Consider the following 25,706-nt stretch of genomic DNA (forward strand, 5'->3'; position numbering starts at 1 on the left):
TATTAAGCCTAAACCCTTTGCAGGAGGCAGTTCGTTCTTTTCCCTTCGTATTAGAGTATTGCCGCAATTTTGTGAGTGAAATTGCTCTGGTTTAATGAGCTTTAAGTCTCTTTCCCTGATATATATGTGATGTTTTATACATTTTGGAGCTGCCGAGGTTTAGTTTTAAACTGGTGAGGTAGCAACCTGATCTCTTTGTAATTCTATTTGTGTATATTCCATGATATGTATTATTATGCAATATGTGCTGCTATCCTGTTACTGTCGATCCACCGAATCATCACCGGGCCTTTTGTTTTTGTCTATTTGCACAGTATGCATGCCTCTGGGAATTGGTTACGTGCAACATAGATTTCTCGCGAATGGCCCTGAAAGGAAATTCTTATTTCTGTCACATTATGATCAGTGTCTTTGAAAAATGTCAGGAGTATGCTCTCACTTGATTCATTTCTCTGGCAACAGATTGGAATGTTTCAGATACTGTAATTTCTGAAGCCATTTGGAAATTTCTCTTTTGCTGAGAGAGAATATTTTGAACTCCAGGTAGTCCAAATATTCTTCCATATCTATTTACTTGGGATAAGTTCTTTTATCTTTTCTTAATTTTTTAACAACTGCTAAAGCAGCTGACTTACACTTGGCAAGCTTTAAACGCTCCAGTACAGCAACAAGGTTAAAATAGATCTCGAGCAAAAATTGGTTTCCAATATGGCGAGCTACGTTAGCTGCTCAGTCCTCAAGCAAATTATTATTTATATTTAATGCCATTAGATATCATTTTCTTCTTCTTCTTCTTCTTTTTTGGCTCACTTTTATATTTAGACTAATTACTCTTTATTTATTTATTTTATTTTTTTGGCTGAGACAAGACTGCGGCATGCAATAGAAGGGAAGGACAGCGTCCTTTTCCTTTAGGTGCGGCAGCGACAGCAGAGTTTACGGCTGGCATTCCAGAAGGCTTTTTCATCATTGCAACCATCTTGTTCACTGGACATGACTCGAATCAGACAAAAGCTTCCACAGGTGCAGTGTCTCTCTATTGTTCCCATAATAATCTCTTCTTTTTTTCTCAATTTCGAAAATATTAGGAATCTCCCAAATCCTTTCCCTACCCTTGCTCTTGCTCTAATGGAATCATTAATGATGGGAAGTAGGAAAGAAACCCATCACCAGAAAGTAGTGCAAAGTATAGGAGAAAAGATAGATGGATGGATGGATGGATGGATGAAAGAGAGAAGAAGAAAAGGTTCTTCTCTTTCCTTCCTTTCATTATTTTTCCTCTCCCTTTCCTTTCTTCAATCACAAGATGCTCCCATTTCCACAGCTCCTTTGGATCTTGCTGAGTGCTAGAACAAAAGCTTTCTCTCTTTTCTTTCTCCCACTGATGTCTTGTTAATTGAATCACAAAGATGTCATCTTTCAAATGTGACTACATCTGTATATTGCCCACACTACTTAAATCACTTTCTACTCTTTCATAAACTTAAATTGTATGAAATGAAACCTTAACAACAATTACTGCTACTAGAATGACACAGAGAGAAACAAAACAAAAACAAAAACAAAAACAAAAACAAAACAAAACAAAACAAAAGAAAACAAACAGAGAGTAACTAACACATAGCTTGCTCTTCTTCAACTATATCTATATCCAATCCCACCACCATCACCTGTGACTGCACAAGTCTGAGAGCTTCTTCCTCCCTTCCACAATCTCATCGAAGAAATCATCCAGCTGACCCACAAGATTCTCTGTCCCCGACCTCAACGTCCCAAACCACCCTTTCAAAACCTCCACCCTCTCCCTCAAACACCCTCCCATCCCCTCGGACTCGCACCCCATGCCCACAACTCTGTCTAGCTCTTCCTTCAACTCCTCCGCCGCCGCCTTCGCGCGCCGGAATTCGTACATCATAATTCCCGGCCGGCCGTCGACCGCCTCCATCTCCGCCACCACCCTCTGTTGTAGCCGCGCCATCGAGACCATGAAGCCGGAGCCGAAGAAGAGCGAGGCAGAGGAGGCGTCCATGGCTTCGTTGCAGCTCAATGCTGACCAGCAAGAGACTGATCCCCATACCAGGATCATGAGGAGGAAGGAGCTCGCATTCCTCAATGCGTAGAGGACTCCCCTGAATCCGTTGAAACCGTGGAGTTTGGACTCCATCGGTGATCTATCGTCGAACCGCAGCGACAGCGGTTCGATCCTCGTCTCCACCAGCACCCTGTTCTCCTCCTCTAGCGCCATGGCTTCTCTTCGCGACGCGGCGATCGCCCGCATCACCTGAGACAGAGGAGAAGAAGAAGAAGAAGAAGAAGAAGAAGAAGAAGAAGGATAAAGTTAGCACCTTTTGAGGTAGAGGATCATTTTCAACGTCAAAGGAGTAAGATCCAATTGAGAACCTGGCGAGTAGAGTGGGGATTCGGGTTGCGGCGCCATTCGTCGACGGCGGAGACCATGCCGGTCCCCGCGGAGCAGTAATTCTCCATCCCAGAGATGGCGAGCTTGATCGCGTGACACGCGTCCCAAAGGCGCGAGCTTTCGTCCATGTACTCGTCTAGCCACTTCTCCCCGACGGGGAGGTGGAGCTTGTTGACGAGGTGGGTGAGCTGGGAGTGGAGGGCGCGGAGGAGGGCGACGGCCCTCTGCAGGAATTGGAGCGACATGAAGGTGTTCGACGAAAAGGCTCGGTCGAGGTCGTCGACGCCATGGGTGAGGAAGGAGTAGAAGCTATTGATGGAGGTGGTAGACGGCTTCATCAGAGAAAGACTGGAGGTTGGCCGCTTGTGCATGGATAGGAGTAGTAGTAGTAGGAGGAGTAAGAGAAGGAGACGATGTTGGTGGGTGATTTATGGAGGTGGATGGGTTGAGCAGCTCAGCTCCCCAAGTTTGAAAGAGGGAGTTTGAGGGGCAATGATGGGTGTCTCTTGTGGAGGGAGAAGGATGATTGGGAATCTGCCATGTTGCATTGTTTAGTGCCAGAAAGAAGAGCTAAGTCATGGAGTTTGGAATACCAACCTCATGAGTTCCATTCATTGCTCTCTCTCTCTCTCTCTCTCTCTCTCTCTCTCTCTCTCTCTCTCTCTCTCTCAAAAAAGACAAGTGAGAGAAGAAAGGGAAGGATGCTGCCTCTGCCTCTGCTCCTAGGTAGTGTTCTTGGTTTGAGGCCGCTTCTTGTTGCCTTTTTAATTCTTCTAGGTGTTGAATCTATTTATGTGGAAGGGAAGAACCCAGAATCTAGTTCAACTCAAGTTTGATTAGATTTGTTTCCAAATTTTCCTCTCTTTTTTTTTTCCTTTTCCCCAAACTGGGGGACCCAGGAGGAAGAAGAACTGGAAAAGGGCCCTACTAGATTTGAGTGCTGTCTACTGTTGCCATATCTAAATCCATCTCATACTCCTCTAGTGGTAGGTATCACACGTCCTTTAAATGGGTGGGAACCTCAATCAAACCCCCCCCTCCCCCCCCTTTATCCTCCCTCTTGATGTCCTACTTCTTCTACTTCTATATCTCCATTGAATCTGAGATTAAGCTCTCTTTTTTTCTTTTCTTTTTTTCTGGGGAGAGGACAAATGTCTAATAGATGATTAAGCCCTTCAAGAGATTTGTCCAACTTGGGTTTCACTCCTTCCCAACCAAAGGAATGATGGGTTTCTTCTGCACTAGTCTTTTGAGGTTGAACTCTCTCCAAGGTGGAACAAGATAAATTAAGAGAGAGGCAAATCCTCTAACCAATGGAGGTTGGTTTGGGGTGCTCGTGGGTTTTTGGGGAATGGGATGCTTGGGAGAATTTAAAGAGCATGTTGGTCTTTCTATTTTTTAGATGTCATTGGAGAAGGAGAAGAAGGAGTAAAGCAAAGGCCCCAAGTCACAATGTTATTGGCATAGATAGCTTAAATTATATTCTAAAATAGTGGGAGTATATATTTGTGTTAGATGTATATAATAAGGTAGATAATGCTACTTTATTCAACTAGAAGTAATCCAATGATGGGACCCTTGTTCCATCTTTGACGAAGTCATTGACAGATTCCTCATGCTAATTGGGACACATTCTTCTCTCTCTCTTTTTTACAATTGTTCTTAAGAAAATTGTTCAAAGAGTATACAATTTGGTTTTAGCTCTTTACAAATCCTTTTTCTTTAACACATTTGAAAGTAGAAGAGACAAGGTGGTAGATTTTTTAAAACTCATAAAATAAACATGGATTTGGTTATTATTATTTAATTTTTAGCGATAAGCAGAAACTCTGAACTTTAAACCTTATATTACGCTCACAATTTTACGACGATGTACTTGCCCTAGTAAATTAAGATCAGCATAACCTACTAGAGAGATTAGTCTGATCTCTATTCTTATATGTGCATGAGATTGAACATGTTAACTAAGGTAAGATATCTCTAATGACATCTTAGGAAGCATATATACATGAGTTCTTCTAGCATTCATGGCAAATTGAGAGAGTGAGAGAAAGAGACACACACACACAAAGGGTTACACTTTGTCTCATCATAATCACATATAATAGCTATGTATTCCAGTAAGCAATTAGCAATAATTGTGGCATTGAGGGGGCACTCTATGGCTACTAATTAGGAGTGGTACGAGGATTCCAAGATGGTTGTCTTATTTATGAATCCTGGAACAAGGCTGCAATGCCCTTGATTGGCTTTAATCTTTATGGACATGGCATGATGGCTAATGCCCTCTTCTCCCTAATTGTGCTTCTATTGAACTGTAACACTGTTGGTATCTAAGGACCTCTTTTTCATGGAGGCTAAGCTGTAAAGAATAAATCACCTCTGCAAAGTTTGTAGCTTTTTTATTCTTCCTCTTTTTTTTTTTTTTACTCCCCTTCAAGTTTTTTTATTCATCATTATGTGTTCTATTGTGGTGTGGGAGAGAAAGTTTTTGATGTAATAAATACACCTCCCCTGAACTAATACATTATAAACGCTTTCATATCACATATCTCATGATTTATTTTAGACTCGCTACGAACTATTTTATTTTTTTAAAAAAAATTAAAAGAAAAGTTAATGATAAGATGATCGTTTGATGTTTTCTATAATCAAAAGTGGGTTCGTCAATGTGTAATTAACCATTAATATTTTCTTAAACATTAAGTTGTGGTTTCTTCTTTAGTCTTCCCTTTTTCCTCTTCTTTTTTTCCCTGTTAATGTGGCTGTTCAAAAGTTCAAATTGGGGGGAAAAGGGAGGGCAACTTGACCTTACCTTAGCTGGTATAGGGACCCATATGTTGTATTTGTTTGAGTACTTGTCTAAGTGCATCCCTTTTTGGTACTTGGCAAGAGAAGCAAAACAAATAAAAGCAATCCATGAATACATGTGAGGTGTTTATATATATATATATATATATATATATATATATATATATGTGTGTGTGTGTGTGTGTGTGTGTGTGTGTGTGTGTGTGTGTGTGTGTGTGTGTGTGTGTGTGTGTAATCTTTTTAAGGGCAATTACTCCTGTGATTATGAGTTATTTTTCTTTATTAGGTCTTGGTAGCAAGGAAGAATAGCAAGTGATGAATGTTTGTAGCAAGACGTAGGTTATCTTTATGTAATTAATTATATGGGATTCTTATTTGAGGTGTCCAATGGTATAAGTACATAGCAAAGCTTCTCCAAATCTCAAAATAAGCTTCGATAATTCATCTAGAGCACACTTTCTTTATTAAATAAATAAAATAAAATAATTTGTGCTTTTAATTTTAGGGTTGTTTCGGATCGAGAACTAACTCAAATTGATCTCTCTCACCTCGAGTCACACACATACATACATATAGGCGGTGTAAACGAGCTGAGCTTGATTGAGTCCGGCTCTAATCAAGTTTGGATTGATATTAATTTCGAACCTGTCTTTGTGATCAAGCTTGAATTGAAATAATTTCAATCCGAGCCAATTTTGAACTCGAGCCAATTTTGAGCAGCTTAAACGAGCTGCTCAATTAGCAATTTCGAACCTTATCAATTTCAAACCATTTTCAAGCCTGAGCAAACTTGAATTAATTTAGGCTTGAATCAAGCTTGAAATAAAACCTAATTCAACTATAAAGATATAAATATTACCAAAATATAAATTACAAATAATAAAGATAAATGGGTTAGAAAACTACGAGCAACCAAAATATAAATTACAAGTAATAAAGATAATTATGTCAAAAAACTACAAGCAACCAAAATATTAATTACAAATAATAAAGATAATTGTGTCAGAAAATAATGGTTAAAATTTTGAATGGGTGAAAGAGTTTTGATCTGATAGTTCATATTAGTTTGATATTACTCATATATATATATGTATATATATATATATTTGAACCTTATCGAGCCGGCTCGGGATCAAGCTTGGCACGAAATTAATTTCGAGCCTAGCTTTAATGATCAAGCTCGGCTCAGCCTATTTTTGAGCCGAGCTTGATCGAGTATTATTGAGCCGACCTCAAGTCGAGCTCAAGCCGGCTGCTTTATTTTGATAGCCCTAAGTAGATCCATACTATTTGATATAACAATATTGGGACAACTTTATTAATATAAGCGCCCGTGGCCTAATGGATAAGGCGTCTGACTTCTAATCAGGCGATTGTGGGTTCGAGTCCCACCGGGCGTGTGCACGATATTATTATTTTTCTATCCCTCCAAAAGAGTTTTAGCAGCTTCTTCTTTCTCATTTCATCATTTCACGAACTCTTTTCTTTCTCCTTTTATTTTATTTTTCGATAACATTTATTTCTACAAAACCTTTTAAGAGAAAAAGGTCTTAATTGTGATTAGCTTCCACACATATCAGTAGTTATTCCTTACAAACAAGCACTTGAGAGACAAAATTGAAACTATTATTATTAATTTTTTGATACAAAGGATCCAAATAATCCAGAGGAATCTAACATGAGAATTAGGGAGGTTGATGAATTCAACTGCGATTATTGCAAATTTTAGACCGACACATCCCTGTAGCAATTATCAAGGTTGCTTTCGAGAATGAATTATTTCTTCATGAGAATGACACGCTTCATTCAATTAGAATGACAGCAAAGACTCTTCACAAGCACATCACTCTCCACTACCAACAGGGGTTGCCCGCTTTGATGCTGAGATGTTCTCCACCTTATAAAGAGAGAGAGAGAGAGATGCAGAAACTTTTCGCCTCACATGTTCGACGAAATCTGGCAAAGAAAAATATATGCAGGTCATACTCTTATTTCTGAGAAAGATTGTTTCCAGGACTTTGAACTCACAACCTCTTAAACGTAAAGGAGCAGGAGTTTCGATCGAGTCACACTGAATGATAATGTCTACTAAAATTACAATGTTATGCCTGTTATAAAAATATTAAAAAAAAGTGGGCAAAGTTACTATACATTGGGTAGAATGCAGCTTGATAAACAAGTGCTCCAAGTTGGAAGCTCACCTGATTCTCTCTGTGCGAAAATACGTTGTCTTTTTGATGTGGATGAATTCCTGACTCTTCCAATGAGCTAAATATTGGGCATCATATGAGAAAAGTCACCATGGGTCCACCATTTTTGCTGTCTATTTGCAAAGAATATTTCTACAGTGAGTCACACAAGTATAACAATTACAACCACTAGATATCAAAATCAGTGGGGAGAAGCATGGATAAGATAAACATCTGAGAAATTCACTTGGGCTTCTAATAGAAAAAAGAAAAAGCATATAAAATGTAACATCAATATAGTGGAAGAACTAGAATAGCCACATGAATTCACCCATAAAATCTACCACATAGAACTTATTCTCCATCAGCAATCAATTATCATTTACTGCAAATAAATGGCTTGTCCAGAAATTGTAATGTTGGGTCTCTTTCAGGACCACCTCTAGTGTTGCCCACCCTCCATTATTATGTGGGCTGCTGTTCCCTTAACGAAGATCCAATGCAGTTCATGAACTCAAGAGAAGAGCTGAGATTAACTGATCTCTGAGCTTGAAGGTAAAGATGCTGGGTCGAAAATTTAAGAGCACCAATGGAGCATGTGATTGTGAGAAGCATGCCAACGAAAGATCCTACCATGAAGACGATGAGTCAACATCCTTAAATCTTCGCAAGCTCTCGAAGATGGTACTCCCTCCTTTGGGCATATCCGGCTACAACCAGACTCAGATGGAAACCCACGGGAAAATTATCTCACCCATGGATTCGAGATACAGGTGCAAACAACTTATATGTATGCTTTTTTTGCTCAAAAGTTAATAGCTAGGCAAGCATGTAAGTCTTCACTATAATTTACTGGATGTAGTACAACTTGCTCTCTAGGTAGTAACAACAAAATTTAGAAAGAACTAGAACATAAACACTTGATATTAGAATAAGACAATTTTAGTCAGCTACAATAAAGGTCCAAAAGGAAAGGTAAATTACCTGTCATAGTTTCTGTTACAAAGCTTTGATCCTTCAGGTGTTGGGAGACATTCATGGTGATCCTTGTAGCCTACTCTGCATGGGTTTACCCTTTTGAGATTGCGTTCATGAACTCTTCTCCGAAGGGAGGACTCTGCATCGCTGACGACATTGTTGATATATTTTTTGCCATCGACATAATCTTGACATTTTTCGTGGCTTATATTGATTCAAGGACACAACTCCTTGTTCAGGATCAGAAGAAGATTGCCATCAGGTATATTTCTCCAGCTGTAAGCTATTCTTCTGTCAGTAATTTATTTCATGTTAGCATGGCAAGTGACATAAAAGAGACTAGAGGAACCTTTCAAGCGCCTCACCCTCCATCTGAATAACTAGAATTCAGCTGTCTTGTCATGTGTCCAACCAATGATCATCAGTAGAATGAAGAACTAGTACCTTTAATCTATCAATACAATGAACAATCATTGTGATGAAATGTCAAACCATCACCTGGAAGCCAGACACATATCTTCCTAATAAAAATTAATACTTTCAATAGATGGATTGCTTTTCTTGGTTGGAAGGATCAGTAGTAACTATTAAGTATCTTGAATGCAAGCTTGCTCAACATCTCTAATCTGTGTCATAAGCATGAGCTTTTCCTAAGAGTGCACTGTGCAGAGATTTACAAACTAAATCAAGAACCATCGAATCGCCATCACAGGTGACAACAGAATTTATGCGAGCAATAAATACAGAACTGTAACCAGCCTTCCTTGTAATTATGGATGAAGAGACTAAGGAAACTTTGTCAACAATATGAAACGTGGCAATAACAAGCTCTACACAATTATGTTGGGTCTCAACCACTAAGTAAATGGGCCATTGCAGACTAAGACATATGAGGTTGTGAGCCAAGTGATGGCCCACATGCAGGTCAGCCGCTCATGGTGTTCTGCTGGAGTTTTCCTCACCCCTCAGGGACCTAAGGCATAAATAAGACAAACCACCATACAGATGTCAGAGTTTCACATCTTTTTAATTACTTTCTTAAACAAGATGAATGATTGTAGATTTTCCCTTGTAACCCTTCAAGAAGTGGTTCACAAAGGTGGCAAAAAATTTCAGAGTTAACTAACATTTTGTAGCTCAAAAGAAATAAATTCCTTCGTGGTTTTATCCAATAATTTGAGACAATAAGTGAATAACTTCATACGGTATATAGGTGGTATATACTTCTTTCAAGTGTCCAAAAAATGATAGTTCATAATAGCATTTTCATGTATTTTCCCCATGATATAATAATATATCACATAGCAATGTAAGGATGTTGATACCAATGATCTGACCTGGTTAAGCCAAGAAGCAAAGCAACACAAGTGGTAGTAAACAGATTTCTACTATAAGGATCTCTTACTACTTGTTATACGACGAACCTGATTTTTCTATCTAATTGGCATTTTCAGGTATCTTTCGACATGGTTCATCATGGATGTCGCCTCAACAATACCATTTGAAGGTCTGGGATACTTAATCACAGGAGAGGTCAAGGAAGGAGTCTCATACAGCATATTGGGCATATTAAGACTTTGGCGTCTAAGGAAGGTCAAGCAGTTCTTCACAAGGTAACAGTACTTCCTTTGTAAATTGTAACAGGGCATTCTTCTATCCCTCGGTTTGTAAAGTTCTGATCATGCTGGTTGTCCTATCCTTGCAGGCTAGAGAAAGATATCAGGTTCAGCTATTTCTTGATAAGATGTGCTAGACTCTTGGCAGTGAGTAGAAATTCCATTTTCTTAATTTCAAAACAGAATGTGCCCACTAAATTTAACACTTTCAAGCTGTTCAAAAATTGTAAAAATAAAATAAAAAATTAAAAGTAAAAGTAACAACTCAGACGTAACTATGCATAAGTTAACCATCTATTTAGATCACAAAAAAGAAGTTGACATCCACAATCTGCAGCCTAATGTTGCCGCCATCCCATGTATAGTCAATTACAGCTTTGGCAAACAGCAAATCCAGATAATGTAACTATCTTCACTTAAAAGATATATAGTAAGAAGTCCATAAAGGCAATGAAATATTACTGGTGCAGGTTACCCTTTTCCTGGTGCATTGTGCTGGATGCCTCTACTACTTGCTGGCCGATCGTTACCCACATCAGGGAAAGACATGGATTGGTGCAGTTATCTCAAACTTCCGTGAAGCTAGTCTGTGGATCCGTTATATCACCTCCATTTATTGGTCTATTACTACGATGACCACTGTTGGTTATGGTGATCTCCATGCTGAAAATACAGGAGAGATGATCTTTAACATATTTTACATGCTCTTTAACCTAGGCCTAACCGCCTACTTAATTGGGAATATGACAAATTTGGTTGTTGAAGGAACACGGCGCACAATGGAATTTGTAAGAATAGCCTCTCTCTCTCTCTCTCTCTCTCTCTCTCTCTCTCTCTCTCTCTCTCTCTCTCTCTCTCTATATATATATATATATATATATATATATATTTTCTCTCACATGCATTAACCATTTCTGTGATAGTAGTTGTAATAAGAATTGAAATGCTTCAAGCCTCAACTATGAATTACAAAAATTTGAAAAGGACAGTTACAGCATATTAACTGCAACATTGGCATAAAACAACAGAGAATAAGAAGTAAATTAACACGTCTTTAGGTTTCTGGATCAAGTTTTGTTGTAGAGGTAGGGAAGCAGTAGGCTGAAAAGCATGTCACAGCTCTTTGAAATATGATTAAGTTTCTTGATTTGAGGATACCTATCATACTGCAGAGGAACAGCATAAGGGCTGCGTCAAATTTTGCAAGCAGAAATCATCTACCTCCGCAGCTGAAGCAGAAGATACTAGCATATATGTGCCTTAGATTCAGAACAGAGATTTTGAACCAGCAACAATTGATGGACCAACTGCCCAAGTCTATATGCAAAAGCATCTACGAGCACCTCTTCCTACCAACTGTTAAGGAGGTCTATCTCTTCAACGGTGTCTCGAGGGAGGTGCTTCTGCTTCTGGTAAGAGTGTTCTTTGATCTAATAAAGAAAGGAAAACTGTATACTGATCCCCAAGATGTTTTAATAGGCAACAACAATGAAACCCGAGTATATACCACCTGGGGAAGATGTCATACTGCAAAATGAAGCACCAGATGATGTCTATATTGTGGTCACAGGTGAAGTTCAGATCATATATCCTAAAGATGAGGGAGAACAAGTGGTAGGAACCTTAACTAGAGGAGATATATTTGGAGAAGTTGGTGCTCTTTCTGGGAGGCCACAAAGCTTAACATTCAGGACAAGAACGTTATCCCAGCTTCTTAGGCTAAAGCGGAGTACCCTTAGAGAAGCCATGCAAATGAAACAAGAGGACAGTATCTTAATTATCAGGAACTTCCTTAAGGTAATGATTATGAAGTATTTAAGGTTCTCTCCCACAATCATTTGCTTCAATTCTTTACAATTTTTAACACGATGATTTCTTCTTGTGATTATTTGACATATTTGCAGCATCAAATTGAATTTAATGATATCAAAGTTGAAGATTTACTAGGAGAGAATGGCGAATATGATGATACCAACATACCATGTAATCTCCTTACTGTAACAGCTACAGGTAATAGTAGCTTCCTTGAAGATCTTCTCAAATTGGGGATGGATCCCAACATTGGTGATTCCAAGGGAAGAACGCCACTGGTATGATTTTCATCCCTGAGACACACATGCTACTATGTATTATCAAACTTACAATTAACTTACAATTTTGATGCTTCTATATATCACACAAAAAGGCATGCTATCACTACTTCCTGTTGAACTCACAAGTTCCTCAACTGATTGTGCAGAGGGAAACTTAAAAGTGTACCTGCATAATACAAATTTGCAGATTAAAATTATCTGAACACATCAATTCTTTGCCAAATAGGCCAAATGGCCCTACCCATTTCAATCATTCATAAAGCATCAAACTCAGAAATATAATTGATTTATCACAGTTGTGCTTTCAATGATAATGTACATCAATGTGTGTAGCTGTGAAACATATCATGAGTTGTAGCATATGTGCAAACTTATATTTGTGGAGACAATTGAAGCTGTTGCATGCTTAAATGTAATTAAGAACCTCATTTTATGAAAGTATAATAGCAATAATTCAAGACTACTTATATCATACAAGTGATGCTTCGGAACTGAATTCATATCTATATCTGTGGGTCAAGGGAAGTATACAAATGAGAGTGGAGAAGAGAATGGTATTCTTTCATTACAAGCATAGTTTGTAAGTATAAGGTGATAGTAGAGGGGAGTAAGTAGGTGTGAAATTGAAAGGTCAATAGATTCAGAAGAAAAGAATGAACATACATACATACATACATACATACATACATATGGTGTTTGTGCATGGCTGCATGCCTGCTTATATATGCACATACATGTATCTGAATACTGAATAACATCTTGATCCTCTTCTTCTGATTCTCTTGGTGTGCATAAGGTGGAAACTTCTAGATATAAAGAAAAATTCTTGGTCACAATTATTTCCATTATATTACAGTAATCTTAGATCCTTCTTGTTGCAACTTCTAAGTTCTAACTACCAATTTGCGGCCTCTGATATTGTAGCACATAGCAGCATCAAAGGGATATAAGGACTGTGTTTTGGTTCTACTCAGGCACGCTTGCAATGTAAATATAAAAGGTAAGTAACTCACATGCAAACTTTGTTAGCTTTAGTAAATCTCTCATAATTCTGACTTCAACCAAATGATTACAGATATTTATGGCAACACTGCATTATGGCTAGCCATCACTGCAAAGCATCATAAAATTTTCAGCATCTTATTCCACTTCGCTTCCATGTCCAATCCCCATGTCAGGGGCGATCTCCTTTGTCTTGCAGCAAAACGGAATGATCTTACAACATTAAAGGAGCTTCTAAAATATGGTTTAGACATAGATTCAGAGGACCATGAAGGATTAACATCTCTGCAAGTAGCCTTGGCTGAAGATCATGTAGAAATGGTACAATTTTTGCTCCTGAATGGAGCAAGCATAGAAAAGGTAAATCTCAATGTGTGGAAAACAACAAAGATGACACAAGAAGATTTACAGGAATTGATACAAAAGAGGGAAGTAGGATATCCAATATCAATACTAGAAATACCCAAGGAACTTAAGAAAACAAGACCAATTGGGGAAAAATGTCATATGAGGACACCAAGCACAAGAGATGGATTTCATCCAAGGGTTAGCTTGTACAGGGGCCACCCACTGCTGAGAAATCCTTGCTCAGAAGCTGGGAAGCTTATAAGCTTGCCAAACACAATGGAAGAACTAAAAGGCATTATAGGTATGCATACTTTCTTTTCTTACATATCATGCAAATCGTAAGAACCAATTGATTCAATTCCATGAATAAAATCATATTAGCTCAGTTATGGCCCTGAATATAAGTTCATTTGATGAAATCATCGGTATAGAACTATTGAATTATTTGTTGGTCGAAGAATTCGCTAAGCACACTGATAATTCATTTATTGACAGGAGAGAAATTCAGAGTTGATACAAATTACACAATTATTACAAATGAAGAAGGAGCAGAGATTGATTCCATTGAAGTTATTAGAGATAATGATAAACTGTTCGTAGTCACCGAAGACGAACTTCTGAAAGTCAATATGTCTTGTGGCTATGTATTCTAAGTGACGTTTTCTTTTATCAAGGCACTCAAATTTTTAGAGGGCCCTATACTTCCTAGAGCGTAATTTTGCGTGCAGTTATGGTAACACACAATAGTTGAGTTATGAATTGATAAACAAGAATACAGTGTACATGTCTAAACCCTGGTATATGAAGCCATATTTTCCTATGCTGCTTTCTATCTGACGGCTTCTCTTCCTCCAAATTTCACCTCATTCTTCTAACAGATGGCGGGATTTTATGTGCTCTCGAAATGCAACTAATCTACGACTTGATGTTACCTACCGAGTTAGTAGTCACCCACAATAACAAGCATCTTGAAATACTCTGAATGATTGTTTAGTCTTCTAAAGAGATAAAAAGAAAAACCAAGAATGTTGTCAAATGCCTCTTAAGAATTCAGTATAAACCACATATCGTACCCACTTTTCAATCTCCCAATGAAATTTATCTCAGAAAATAACAAGAATATCTTAGTCATTCCACCATCAAATTGGGTCTCAAATACTGAAGGGCAAAATCGACAACCAAAAGAACGGCTTTTATAGGATGATACGGACCTAAAAATTCCTTCTTCTTTTTTCTTTGTTTTGCGAATTTCAACTTTACAGCACCATAAAATATCAAATACTAACTACTACCCTAAAGAATGCTATCTCGTCTCTCAAAAGGTGATCAAACTCACATACCAACTTCAGAAGCAAACTCCCCTCTCAACAATAAACCAAACTACCAGTTTAACACCGTTTTAGAAAATAAAAATTCAAGATTGGTACAATATAGTGAAGGGCAAAGATGTTGCAGGATGGATTGAATCAACTAATAGAACTCTGAAAGAGAGAAAAGAAAAAATAGTAGCAACAAGAGAGAGAGAGAGAGAGAGAGAGAGAGAGAGAGAACAAAAACAAATATTTGAAAGAAAATTAGGTTTAGGCTGATCACTGACCTCTACGAACGAAGTGGATATCTTTGATTCCCCGAGATCAACTACGAGCATCACGTCCACTTCCCGAATAGCGGATGGGATCAACATATTTGAAGAATAAAACCCAGAGATTCTACTAGACACCGATCACACGATCACTAAGTCACTAACCATTCCTTATTTCCTCATATATTTATTAAACAATTTAACTAAACTTTCCTAAAAAAAAGTCAGCAAAGACCTCGTAGATCGTAGAAACAAAATTGCTTCTCTAAACTACCGCACCTTCAAATTACCAAATTACTAAATAATTTTCTTTGTAATAATTATAAACACCAACTTTAGTACCATTCTTATTCCTAAATAATAGTTATCACATTCTAAAATATTTATATTACTCGTTAGAATTATATTTTTTACCGCACACACTAACCTAATTTCATAAAAAATAAAATATATGTTTCTCTTCTTTTTTCTGTATATCATATTAAAAATAATTATTACACTTTTATTTTAAAATAAAAATAAACAAAAATAATTATTATTTCTAAAATAAAATTATTATCTTAAAAATAATTACAAAATATCTTTTATAAAATTGACCTAATTCCTAAAATTGAAAATTAGTTTGATTGTTTATTTTGTTTTTATTTATTATACTTTCGCTCGGCAATACGACAAAGGTTTTTATAACAGACTCGTAACAAGTTTAGTGGTAACAATATAATTAATTAATTAATTAATTAAAGCCAACTATAGCAATATTCACACAACCGCCTCTAAAGGCGACTGACTCTTCCATCCTAACCGTTGATCAAATCAAATGAATGGTCCAAGATGACAGATTAGAGTAGAAATGGTGGACCCGGGAGGCATTGATTTGCCTCCTTTTTCCACATGAAATTGTTACCATTCTGGCATTCATTTATTTCATTCTCCACCTTTTCCGGATAAAATTATTACCATTCATAACCAATAGTAGAGGAGAGTGTGTCGTTTTTTTTTTTTTTTTTTTTTTTTTTTGGTAAGTGCTGTAATTTTGTTCTTACTATTTGGTCAAATTGTGAGATTTTTATGACTACGACTAAGGAGGTCATGGATTCAACTCCAACTCTAAAGTGTTTAGTTCGGAGCAATGACACATATAACTTAAAGTATAGACTAGGTAGCTAAATATTTGATGAAATCTAAGTGTCTCTGTATCTAGAGAGGTTTGGCCATTTGTCAACCCAAATCTAAATCTACTCTTCAGGCTAATAAATTATTAAAAAAAATTAAGATTTAAATTTTTAATGCTGATTGGATAAATGGACGTCTCTTTTATGTTTTCATAAATATCATGCTTCATTTCTTTTATTGTTGTACTATGGAATATTTAGAAGACCCAAAATAATGTTATTTTAAACTCTGAGTCCAGAATTTGTTGTGGTTGTTTAGAAACTTTAAATAATACAAATTATCTCATTAAAAAAAAATATATATATATATATATCTTATCTTATTGGTACCCTAAAAAGAGAAAAAGAAAAGAAAATAAGAACATTTTACTCTACTTTGCCCGCTTTCTCTTGCTTTTTAAAGAAAGACGAGTATAAAATAAGTAAGGGCATTTTAATTATCTTAGAAACATAATTATACTAATGTCCTACGCTAAAACTATTATTTGATAAAATTATAGCTCGATTTATAAATATTAAAAAGTAGAAGGTTTAAATCGAAAAGACACGGTGTTGAAGTGCAAAAAATATTTATACAAAGTATTTATTGTTGTATGTAGTACAGTTGGTATGATGTGAGGATACGGAAAAGCATCAGGCTTTTCAGATCGCATCTTCTGAGGAATTAAAGCTAGCATTCATTTATTTTAAGTACGGTGTTTGATTTAAATATTTTTACGTGATGAATAAATAATTAACGAGTTCAGCGTGATTTGATGTGATGCTTTTTTTATTTAAAAATATTAAAAGCATTTCATTTTTTGTCTATATTTTCTGACATTTTACCCCCTTAATTATTAATTTTTTTTTAAATTCTCATTTCATTTTTTGTCCATTAAATTTTTTACTTAAAATTTTAATTATTTATAAAATTATAACTAAGAAGATCTAAGAAAATCAAAACTCACCTTCTCTCCTTAATTATTTTTTTATCTTTTTAAAATTTTATATTTTTAAAATAATTATATAGAATATGATGAGATGACATCTCTCAAGCTTGTTTTGTTCATTTAAGCTGACAGTTTAGAGACAATATTATTTAAAATAAAAAATATTAGCATAGTGTTTTTTGGGACCCATTTTCAGCTACAAATAACTTCATTAGTTTGTTTTCATGAATTTTTTGGATTTTATCTCTCTATTTATTTTTATTTTTTTTAGATATAAAAATATTTATGCATCATCAATATTTTAACTATCTAATTTAAGTTTCAAGTTATATGCATCGTCGAACAATTACTTCGAATCAAACACCACTAAGATTTACTCTAAGCCGTCGCGCTGCAAAATTGCTCATCCAAACTAATTGCATAGTTGAACAATCAATCAAATCAAACTAAATTATTAAATAATTTCTCTAAGATATTATTAGGAGTTAGAATCAAATAAACCCATGAACTTATTAATTATAAAGAATGTACCTACCGACTGTACTATCTTTTGTCTCTCTTTACAAATAAGGACACAAATGTAAAAGAAAAAAAAATCCAATTCACCGGGTAGTCAACTTTGACCGACAGCTCCTCCTAATTCCCTTCTATTACATCCTCACTCCTCTCTAGACAAAGGACGTCGAAACTGGATCAGAATAAGTTAATAATGTAGGGTGGGAAATGAGATTTATCCTAATTCGAGTGCACCGAAGCCCAGGGAAAGTGAGGAGGCTCCTTTTGTGGGTATTAGAGTGCAAGTCCAAGAAAGTCACTTTCCAACGCACAAGCTCTCTTTGGGCGTATGCGGCTTGTGAGCGAAGGGCGTCGTCTCCCAAGCCCAAAACGACAGAGAAAATTATTCTTTCTCCTCTCCTCTCCTCTCCTTTCCTTCGGGTATTCATATATTTACAAGTAACACCCTCGTTTTTAACTTTATTATTTATAAATATGCTTTTTATTTGCCAAAGTATGTATGTGGAGTAATATTCCATCTATTTTACTCTTTTAGAGGCTTCATTTTAACACGATGATTTCGGTTTGGACGGTACGATATGACTTGATATTTTTCTTTAATAAATAAAGAGCTATATTTATAAATATTTTTTTTAAAAAAAAGAGTAAGTTATTTATAATATAGTTAAAATATTGAGTGTTTTACATCTCCATGATCATTCTTATCAGGACCATCAAGTAGTTGGGATCTTTCCAAGTTCTTACTTTGATCACCCGTACCAAAGCTATTTATTATGAAGAAAGAGAACACCACCTAGTGCTATGAAGCTCATGTAATATAACTACAAGATTACTGATTCTATAGCTCAAAAAAAACACCAAAGATCCATATAAAAAGTCTCAAAAGAGGCTCATTTGAGACAGATGCTCAGCAGCGGCAACAGCAGCAGAATAACCATTGTGATATTTTGAGGTCCATTCTTGCAACACGGCTAGTTTGTATAGTTTTATCTTAAAAGAAAATGGAAGTACTTTCCCATCACCAATGATGCCTGTGCAAAAACCTGGCAAACTTTCCAATCAATGCTGCAAATAGTACTGAACTACAGTAAAAAGCTAGATAAGAATCTATCAGGTAGAGGACTAATCAAGCATCTTAGTACTGACCCATGAAGCTTAAACTATAGTTTCTTTTTATTTGTTTTAAATTTTATCATTTCTAACAAAGTTTGAAACTTATTTATTTGGATATAATATTTGATGAGCAAACTTAAAAAATAATAAGAAACTCCTTGAAGTACTCTTAAGATTCCCTGGTCACCCCTATCTTCCCCTGTCATGCATCAAGATCACCAACCATCACACCACACTCTCTCTACTCGTGACCCCCCTTCTCTTTTACGTCTCGCATGGCTCCTTCCTTAGACCTCCCTTGTCCCTTTCCTCCATCTCCCCGTCCATAATTCCAAACCTACACTTATAAGCAACACCAAGCCCACCATACAGAGTATCACAACAAAGGAGAAAGGAGAAAGAGGGATGGGAAGCAGAGGAAATGGGCAGTCTTTTGTCAGGCAGCTAAGTAGTAGTGGAGGCCATTCTCCCTACTGCATCAAGTCCACAAGGGGTTCAAGGAGGTGGGGGAAGAAGAGAAGTGGTGGTTGTGGGAACTGGGGCCAAATGGAAGAAGGTTATGGGATGATGGCAAAGAAGAGGGTGATGGTGGTGGTTGACCATAGCTCTGGGGCAAAGCATGCAATGATGTGGGCACTGACCCATGTGGCCAATAAGGGAGACCTCCTCACTCTTCTTCATGTCATTCCTCATCACCAAGCCATCGGAGGAGGAGGAGGAGGAGGAGGAGGGAAAGATGCTTCAATCCTTGTTAATTCTCTTGGGTCTCTTTGCCAGGCCTGCAAACCTGAGGTACTGCTAAGAAACATCACTATCAGAAGTTATCCTAATAGCTTACTCTTTTCATGCCATCTCAGGCATGAAAGATCTGGACCTTTTCTTTAACATTTCTTTCGATTCCTGCTTAGTTTGACAGATGTTTGATGTAATAGGTGGAGGTGGAAGCACTTGTGATTCAAGGGCCCAAGTTAGCCACAGTACTCGGCCAAGTTAGGAAGTTGGAGGCTTCAGTGCTTGTGTTGAGCCAGAGCAAGCCTTCACCATTTTGTTGGTAAAATTATCAACGATACTCTTATAATTTCTTCTTCGTTTTTCCATAGATCTGAAGAGAACTTGAAGAGAGAAAGAAAGATGCGCTGATCTCATTACCTCCCTTACCCATTTGGCTTCTGGTTGCAGCTTCATTCAGAGCAGAAGTGAGGAGTTTGTGGAGCAGTGCATCAACAGAGCAGACTGCCTAACTCTGGCTGTGAGGAAGCAGAGCAAGGGATTGGGTGGCTATTTGGTCAGCACTAGATGGCAGAAGAACTTTTGGCTCCTGGCTTAGAACAACAAGAAGCCTCTTAACATCACCTTTCTCTCCACCTCTGTCAAATAATTCTACAGTCATAATCCACTCTTGTGATGTGTAAATCATAGATCTAAACTGACCCACTCCTCCTGTTATTACAAATTATGCAATATTGTCTGTTTGCATTGTTGGTATTGTTGATCTCCAACTTGCTTCCTGTTTTGAATTGTTGAATCACATCATTCATAACCTCGAAGGTAACCAGTTCAGATGCTTGTCTCAGATCATTAACCATTAATAATTTCAAATGAGTCGAGACACTTCAAACTGAAAGATTAGATACAAACCGTTTGACATGTATCAAACTAAAACCCTGTATTAGATAAGATCCGTAAAATTACAACGACAGTAACAACAACAGGAAAGAAAAAATGCGAATGCCCTCATGCTGTTCTTTGATTCTGAAGCAAACATAGAAATTACATGGCAAAATGTAAGGATTAGACAGCCTCCTTCTAACTTAGCATCCCAACTTTTATACCTCGCATAGAATGCTTGTAATGAATGAAAACGGAGAGGGCTTTGTCTTGTGGAAAATGGTAGTATCTTCTACTTGACTTTGTTCTTCAATAAGCTAAATATTTCGTCAATGAAGAATGACAGATAGGTGTTCCATGAGTGTAAATATGTGTATTGCTAAACCTTTTCTTGCTTATCGCTTACAAGGGGTAGCATCTCCATGAGACTCTTAGGGGTCCGGGGTGTTCTGGGAGTTCCTGGAACAGCAGATTGCTGGGATAACATATGTCTCACATACCCATAGAAGGTGCAGCCCAGAAGGGTCACTGCACAACCAACAGCATTCATAGCAGAGATCGGGTTGCGGAAAATAAGCCATGAGACCAATACAGCAACTGCAACCTGTAACATAGTTTTCTTATGTAAGCAGCAGAAATAGAGCAGAAGATTGCAAAGAGTAATTATGACTGGAATGGTAGTTGAACTCACTTTGAGGTTGCCTGCTACATTGAAGGTTACAGCTGTAGTTGAGTGTATGACATAAAATATGGAGAAATTGAGACAGAAGGCCAAGACCCCTGAGCTGAAAATGATCACCATTGTCGAAAAAATGGAGTCATGTGTGTAAAACCAGTTGATGACTCCACTTCCCTCAAGCAAAATAGCTGGTACAGCTAATATCATGGTTGCAAAAGGCGCCATGTAGTATACTGTGTTTATACTACAGAAAACATATGCAAAACAGACCTACGTTAGAAAAGAAGGCTACTTATTGTTAAGAAGTAATTCAGTTTGCTCAACAAATAATAAATCTGGTAGTAAGATACTCTCCTAGCCAAGTAAAATTACAACTAAATAAGAAATATCTTTTGCATTTGGATGACAATTCAGGCCATATCCCACAAGCTAGAATTTTTAAATAGCATTAACTATCAAAAGCATATAGGGGTATGCTTAGTTGTAACAAGATTCTACCATCTTCATCCATTGGAGATGTGAGTGACAGAAGTATATAAGAAGTCAACTAAACTTAAGAACTCCAGAATTTCCTCTGTCGCAACCATGATATTGACTAATGTAAAGCAAGATCTATTAGAAATGTTACTGATAGTAAAAAATAACAATCCGAGGCAATCTAGGATCTTGATAAAATCATCAGAATTTCAAATTTAAACTCTGAAATTTTCTTTACAACCATCGTGTTAAATATTTAAATATTCCACCAAACCCACTACTCTGCAGTTCACAATTCACACTACTCTGGTAGGTGCTCTCCAATAGTTTAGTACGTACTTCTTTCACCTTTTCTTCAAAATAAGTGCGGTTGGTAGCAATATCATATTATTTCCAAACAAAAGAAAAGGGAAAAAGATACAAGATACCAACATATGAAATTTGTATGTTATATCCTTTGACCTGTTCTTAGCTTGATAAAATTTTAAAAGAGACTAATTGTCCTTGAGTAGAAAACATGAGGGTTGCCGTTGGGTTTCTAAAATGATGAATGTCAGATACCATCTAGAATATCAGATTTTCCTAAGTCAAACAGAACAACAGAGTTGCCTACGCCTACTAATTTAGCTGTTGCCTGTAATTTCTGTTGAAATTGTACTTCATTATTATTATTTGGATTAAGTTGCATAGAGTCTGAGTCAAGAAATTCTGTCTACTGTTTAGACATGTAATTTGGCCAAGAAATGCTCTGAATACTACTATACTTCCTGCTGAAGTAAAAATTGACACAACTTCAATCACACCAGAGAGAGTAGTAGGCAATCAAACAGTGTTCAGCAGTAACATTAAATTATGATAGAATCATGCGATAAAACTTCCAACATCATTAATGTTCCAATCCAAATGGCACATCAGCTACAATGAAAAACTATGATCAGTTACAGTCCTCTATTAGCTATCTAAGATAACCAGATATTCAATATATTATCTAACAGATTTGATATGAGAACTAACTGATGCCCCGTTCTGTAACAGATTTACTATGAAACCCAACTTCCATATATATGGTGTTCAATATTTAAAGTGCAACTATATGTTATCATAATTCGATCTATTACCTGTCAAACTTATAACTATGAAGTAAGGACTCTGCCAGGATGGTCTTTGTAGATGTAGCCAGACAGCCAAATAAGGCAGCACAAAATCCAAAAACATTGAAACTAAGTTCTGTTATAGATGTTAGAAGAATTCCACCCACAATTGGAACCAAAGAAGTCCATATGCGCCAATCAAAATACTTTCTCCATATTAACCACTGCAGAATAACTGTTTTGGACAGAACATGTAAGAATTGGCTATACACTGAATGCAAAGCCAAACAAGAAAGGATGCTTATGACACAAAAAAAAAAACCATACTGAACAAACCAATTGCTAACCTGTTGTTGCAGGAGTGAATGATTTTATCGTTTGCATGAAAGAGACTGGAATATACCGCAAGCTCACATTCCCCAGCACAATGTTAATGCAGAAGACAAATGACATAGGGAATATCCTTCTCCAACGGTCTTCAGGATTGACCTCAATTAGTGGTTTAATCTTAAGCATTTTGATGGCAACATAAGCTCCAACAGCAGAGCATATAAAATGAACACATGATACAGTCAAAGGGAACTTGAAATCCAGTTTCTGCATCCAAAAGCATCTGTTGTAACTTTGCAGCCGGTGACTTTAAAAAGGTCACTTTGTTAAAATGAGAATTTATTTCTTTCACAATTATCTGATAGAAATCATGCCAACCAAAATGGGATGACATAAGTGAGAGATAACCAGTGTACCGGACTGCTTCCCAATTCCGATTTACAACAAGTGCCAGTTGAAACCAAACCAATTAATCATATCGACTTGTTTTACCTAGTATATACACTTCTGCAGAAGTGTGAGAGGAAGGGTAAAAAGGAAGTGAGTGAAGAGGTACAAGAGTGCTCCTACCTCGAAATCCTTTAGAATTGACCCAAGATGAACCATCCTCAATAAGAAAAGAAAAACAAGCAGCGCTCCTCGAAGCAGCAGTGAAGGAGTTAGTGCAAATCTTAACATGTCAAGCTTTCTGTATCTAGTTTCATTGTATATTTATATCTAATTTCTCTTACATTCATAGAAAGAAGAACAATGATAGGGCTACAAATAATGTTGCACATATGTAGTGCATGCTATTTTGGTATTTAAACGGGTCTCGCTTATTTTAGGAATAAAATTAATTCTAGAATATATATTATTTTTTGTTATTATTAAAATAAGATCTTTTTCTAGGAATAACTATTCTTATATTCACTTGTATTTTGTAATAGAAATATAATAATTATCTTTGATATGATATAAATTAGAAGAAAAGATAAAAAAATGTTTTCTTTTTTATAAAATTATTATTAGTACTCTTTGATTTAATATAAATAGATTGATGGGATAGATATCAAGTGTAAAATAATAATTGAATTAGTGTGTGGTATAAGATGTAATTTTGATAAATAGTATTAGTATTCTATAATAAGATTATTATGATGTTTAGCTGTTATTATAAAATAAGAAATGTATTCCAGAAGAATAAAAAAGAAACTATTTTTGAAATGAACCGGAGCTAAAAGAGCATCAGAGTTTCGAATTACTGCATGCTTGGTGCTGACTGATAAGTTCTCTCTTTTAATGTATATCGACGGGCTGAGAAACAGATATACAAAACTTATATTTTTTTATAAAGGAACCAAACATATAACTTTGTGCTATTCCTAATTCTGCTTTATTATCTAGTGGCAAAGTGACCATCCCCAAAATACACAATTCGAACTAAATTTGCACAAACCCCTTCCTCAACAACGTAGCAATGGAACAGTTCTCTATTTCCAAATGAAATCCTCAAGATTCCTATCCAGAGCCACAAAGGATAGGAAATAAAACGTAAAGGCACAAATTTTGACGATCAATTTGACCCTCTAGATCTTTTGACCGTTTCTCGAAAATTAGATTATCCTCAAACCAATTCGGCGACGAAATCGGTGGAATCGAGAATCCAGCTTTCAGATTTCACAAGAACAGATCACCCTTGACTCAAACGGGAGAGAAGAAAAAAGGATGACAAAAAGGGATCATACCTGGAAGATCCACTTGTTCATAATGATAACGGTGACGTTAAACCCCCACCACTGCAGTATCGCCAGTATCGCCCGAAACGTCCCCCAACTCATCGCCAGACCCTCCTCCATTCCTCCCAAACCCCACCACCACAAAGAGGAGGAAGACGACGCCGCCGATGCCGAGGAGATTTACCTCGGAGTTCAAACCCTGGCCCAGATCGACCAAGGAAGCACGCACCCGGGTGGCGTCGCTCGTGATTCGAGCCCGCCGCTTCTTCCACGGATCTCGAAAGAAGCGTGAGGGAGAGGCGGCGGTGGCGGAGGAGGCTGCAGCTGACGCTGGCGTTTGCTTTCCACGTGCCGAGAAAGAGAGACGAAGGAGAAGGAGACGGTGGGTTTTGGTTTGATTTTATAGTCAGTCATATATGAAGGTCGTCTCTTCTTGTTTTAATTTTGTAATAAATCATCTCTAAGTTTTACAGGATTTAAAAAAAAAAAACGCTTGAAGAAGACGACATAATAACGTACAATTTTGAGGAGTGATTTGCAAATAAATTATTGTGATAGTACTTTTTCATAATAAAAAAAGTAATTTAGATTTCAATTTGCAAATTATGAAGAAATAAACACTCATGTAGTTAACATATAAGGTGTTATTTATAAATATTTCTATATATAAATATGGGATAATTTCTTTTTCATCCCGTGAACCGTCACCCATGATACACTATGACTCCTTGAACTATCATATCCGTTAGGGTTACGTTACCTATTTTCGTCTATAAGTTATCATGTGCCGGTCACGTAACAAATAAATGGCCAGAATACCTTATATGTATGTGACAATTTAAAATAGACTTTTATAATAACCAAAATACCCTTAAATAGCTAAGTAAAACCCTCTTCTTCTGTAATGTTAGCTGAGCCTGATTCCCCATATTTCTTCCAAAGTCTGCTGCATCTCTATCATCTTCTTCAATCTTTCCAACTCCCTACCTCCCACCTCCATTAAATTTTTTTTTTCATTCTTCAAACTCCAACCTC

General features: G+C 36.7%; 4 protein-coding genes, 1 long non-coding RNA gene and 1 other non-coding gene across 9 annotated transcripts; 3 read left to right on the forward strand and 3 right to left on the reverse strand.

Annotated features, from left to right (window-relative positions):
- Positions 1 to 1,452: 1,452 nt before the first annotated feature.
- LOC140793034 (uncharacterized) lies at positions 1,453 to 3,269 on the reverse strand. Of its 2 annotated transcripts, XM_073144366.1 has the most exons (3): positions 3,017 to 3,263; positions 2,401 to 2,953; positions 1,453 to 2,281 (listed from the first exon to the last, which is right to left on the reverse strand). In XM_073144366.1, exons 2-3 carry the CDS (start codon positions 2,788 to 2,790, stop codon positions 1,667 to 1,669), a joined length of 1,005 nt encoding a protein of 334 aa, XP_073000467.1. In that variant the 5' UTR covers positions 2,791 to 2,953; positions 3,017 to 3,263; the 3' UTR covers positions 1,453 to 1,666. The 2 variants fall into 2 exon arrangements, with proteins under 2 accessions (XP_073000467.1, XP_073000465.1); XM_073144364.1 differs by having other exon boundaries at positions 2,401 to 3,269.
- Positions 3,270 to 6,557: 3,288 nt separating this feature from the next.
- Positions 6,558 to 6,630, forward strand: TRNAR-UCU (transfer RNA arginine (anticodon UCU)). The gene has a single exon. It is a non-coding gene; the product is annotated as a tRNA-Arg (tRNA).
- Positions 6,631 to 6,834: 204 nt separating this feature from the next.
- Positions 6,835 to 15,310, reverse strand: LOC140793035 (uncharacterized). 3 transcript variants are annotated; one of them, XR_012109867.1, is made up of 7 exons: positions 15,054 to 15,310; positions 12,230 to 12,272; positions 11,994 to 12,118; positions 8,763 to 9,370; positions 8,404 to 8,673; positions 7,432 to 7,553; positions 6,835 to 7,186 (listed from the first exon to the last, which is right to left on the reverse strand). It is a non-coding gene; the product is annotated as an uncharacterized lncRNA (long non-coding RNA). The 3 variants fall into 3 exon arrangements; XR_012109869.1 differs by having other exon boundaries at positions 8,763 to 8,848; positions 15,054 to 15,253; XR_012109868.1 differs by having other exon boundaries at positions 8,747 to 8,848; positions 15,054 to 15,253.
- Positions 7,730 to 14,276, forward strand: LOC140793033 (potassium channel AKT2). The gene is made up of 11 exons (XM_073144363.1): positions 7,730 to 8,192; positions 8,441 to 8,659; positions 9,852 to 10,010; positions 10,103 to 10,160; positions 10,484 to 10,801; positions 11,186 to 11,425; positions 11,493 to 11,810; positions 11,918 to 12,103; positions 13,031 to 13,106; positions 13,182 to 13,757; positions 13,952 to 14,276. Exons 1-11 carry the CDS (start codon positions 7,981 to 7,983, stop codon positions 14,107 to 14,109), a joined length of 2,520 nt encoding a protein of 839 aa, XP_073000464.1. The 5' UTR covers positions 7,730 to 7,980; the 3' UTR covers positions 14,110 to 14,276.
- A 3,659-nt stretch (positions 15,311 to 18,969) lies between the features above and the next one.
- Positions 18,970 to 20,253, forward strand: LOC140792449 (uncharacterized). The gene is made up of 3 exons (XM_073143461.1): positions 18,970 to 19,560; positions 19,701 to 19,819; positions 19,948 to 20,253. Exons 1-3 carry the CDS (start codon positions 19,174 to 19,176, stop codon positions 20,093 to 20,095), a joined length of 654 nt encoding a protein of 217 aa, XP_072999562.1. The 5' UTR covers positions 18,970 to 19,173; the 3' UTR covers positions 20,096 to 20,253.
- A 162-nt stretch (positions 20,254 to 20,415) lies between these two features.
- On the reverse strand, positions 20,416 to 25,096 carry LOC140792448 (UDP-galactose transporter 1). The gene is made up of 5 exons (XM_073143460.1): positions 24,681 to 25,096; positions 22,971 to 23,220; positions 22,651 to 22,858; positions 21,068 to 21,299; positions 20,416 to 20,980 (listed from the first exon to the last, which is right to left on the reverse strand). The coding sequence occupies exons 1-5, from the start codon at positions 24,789 to 24,791 to the stop codon at positions 20,756 to 20,758; spliced, it is 1,026 nt and encodes a 341-aa protein (XP_072999561.1). The 5' UTR covers positions 24,792 to 25,096; the 3' UTR covers positions 20,416 to 20,755.
- Between the last annotated feature and the right edge of the window lie 610 nt (positions 25,097 to 25,706).

This window comes from Typha latifolia, chromosome 7, assembly GCF_019914945.1.
Source record: "Typha latifolia isolate L0001 chromosome 7, TyphaL0001v2, whole genome shotgun sequence".
NCBI lineage: Eukaryota > Viridiplantae > Streptophyta > Magnoliopsida > Poales > Typhaceae > Typha > Typha latifolia.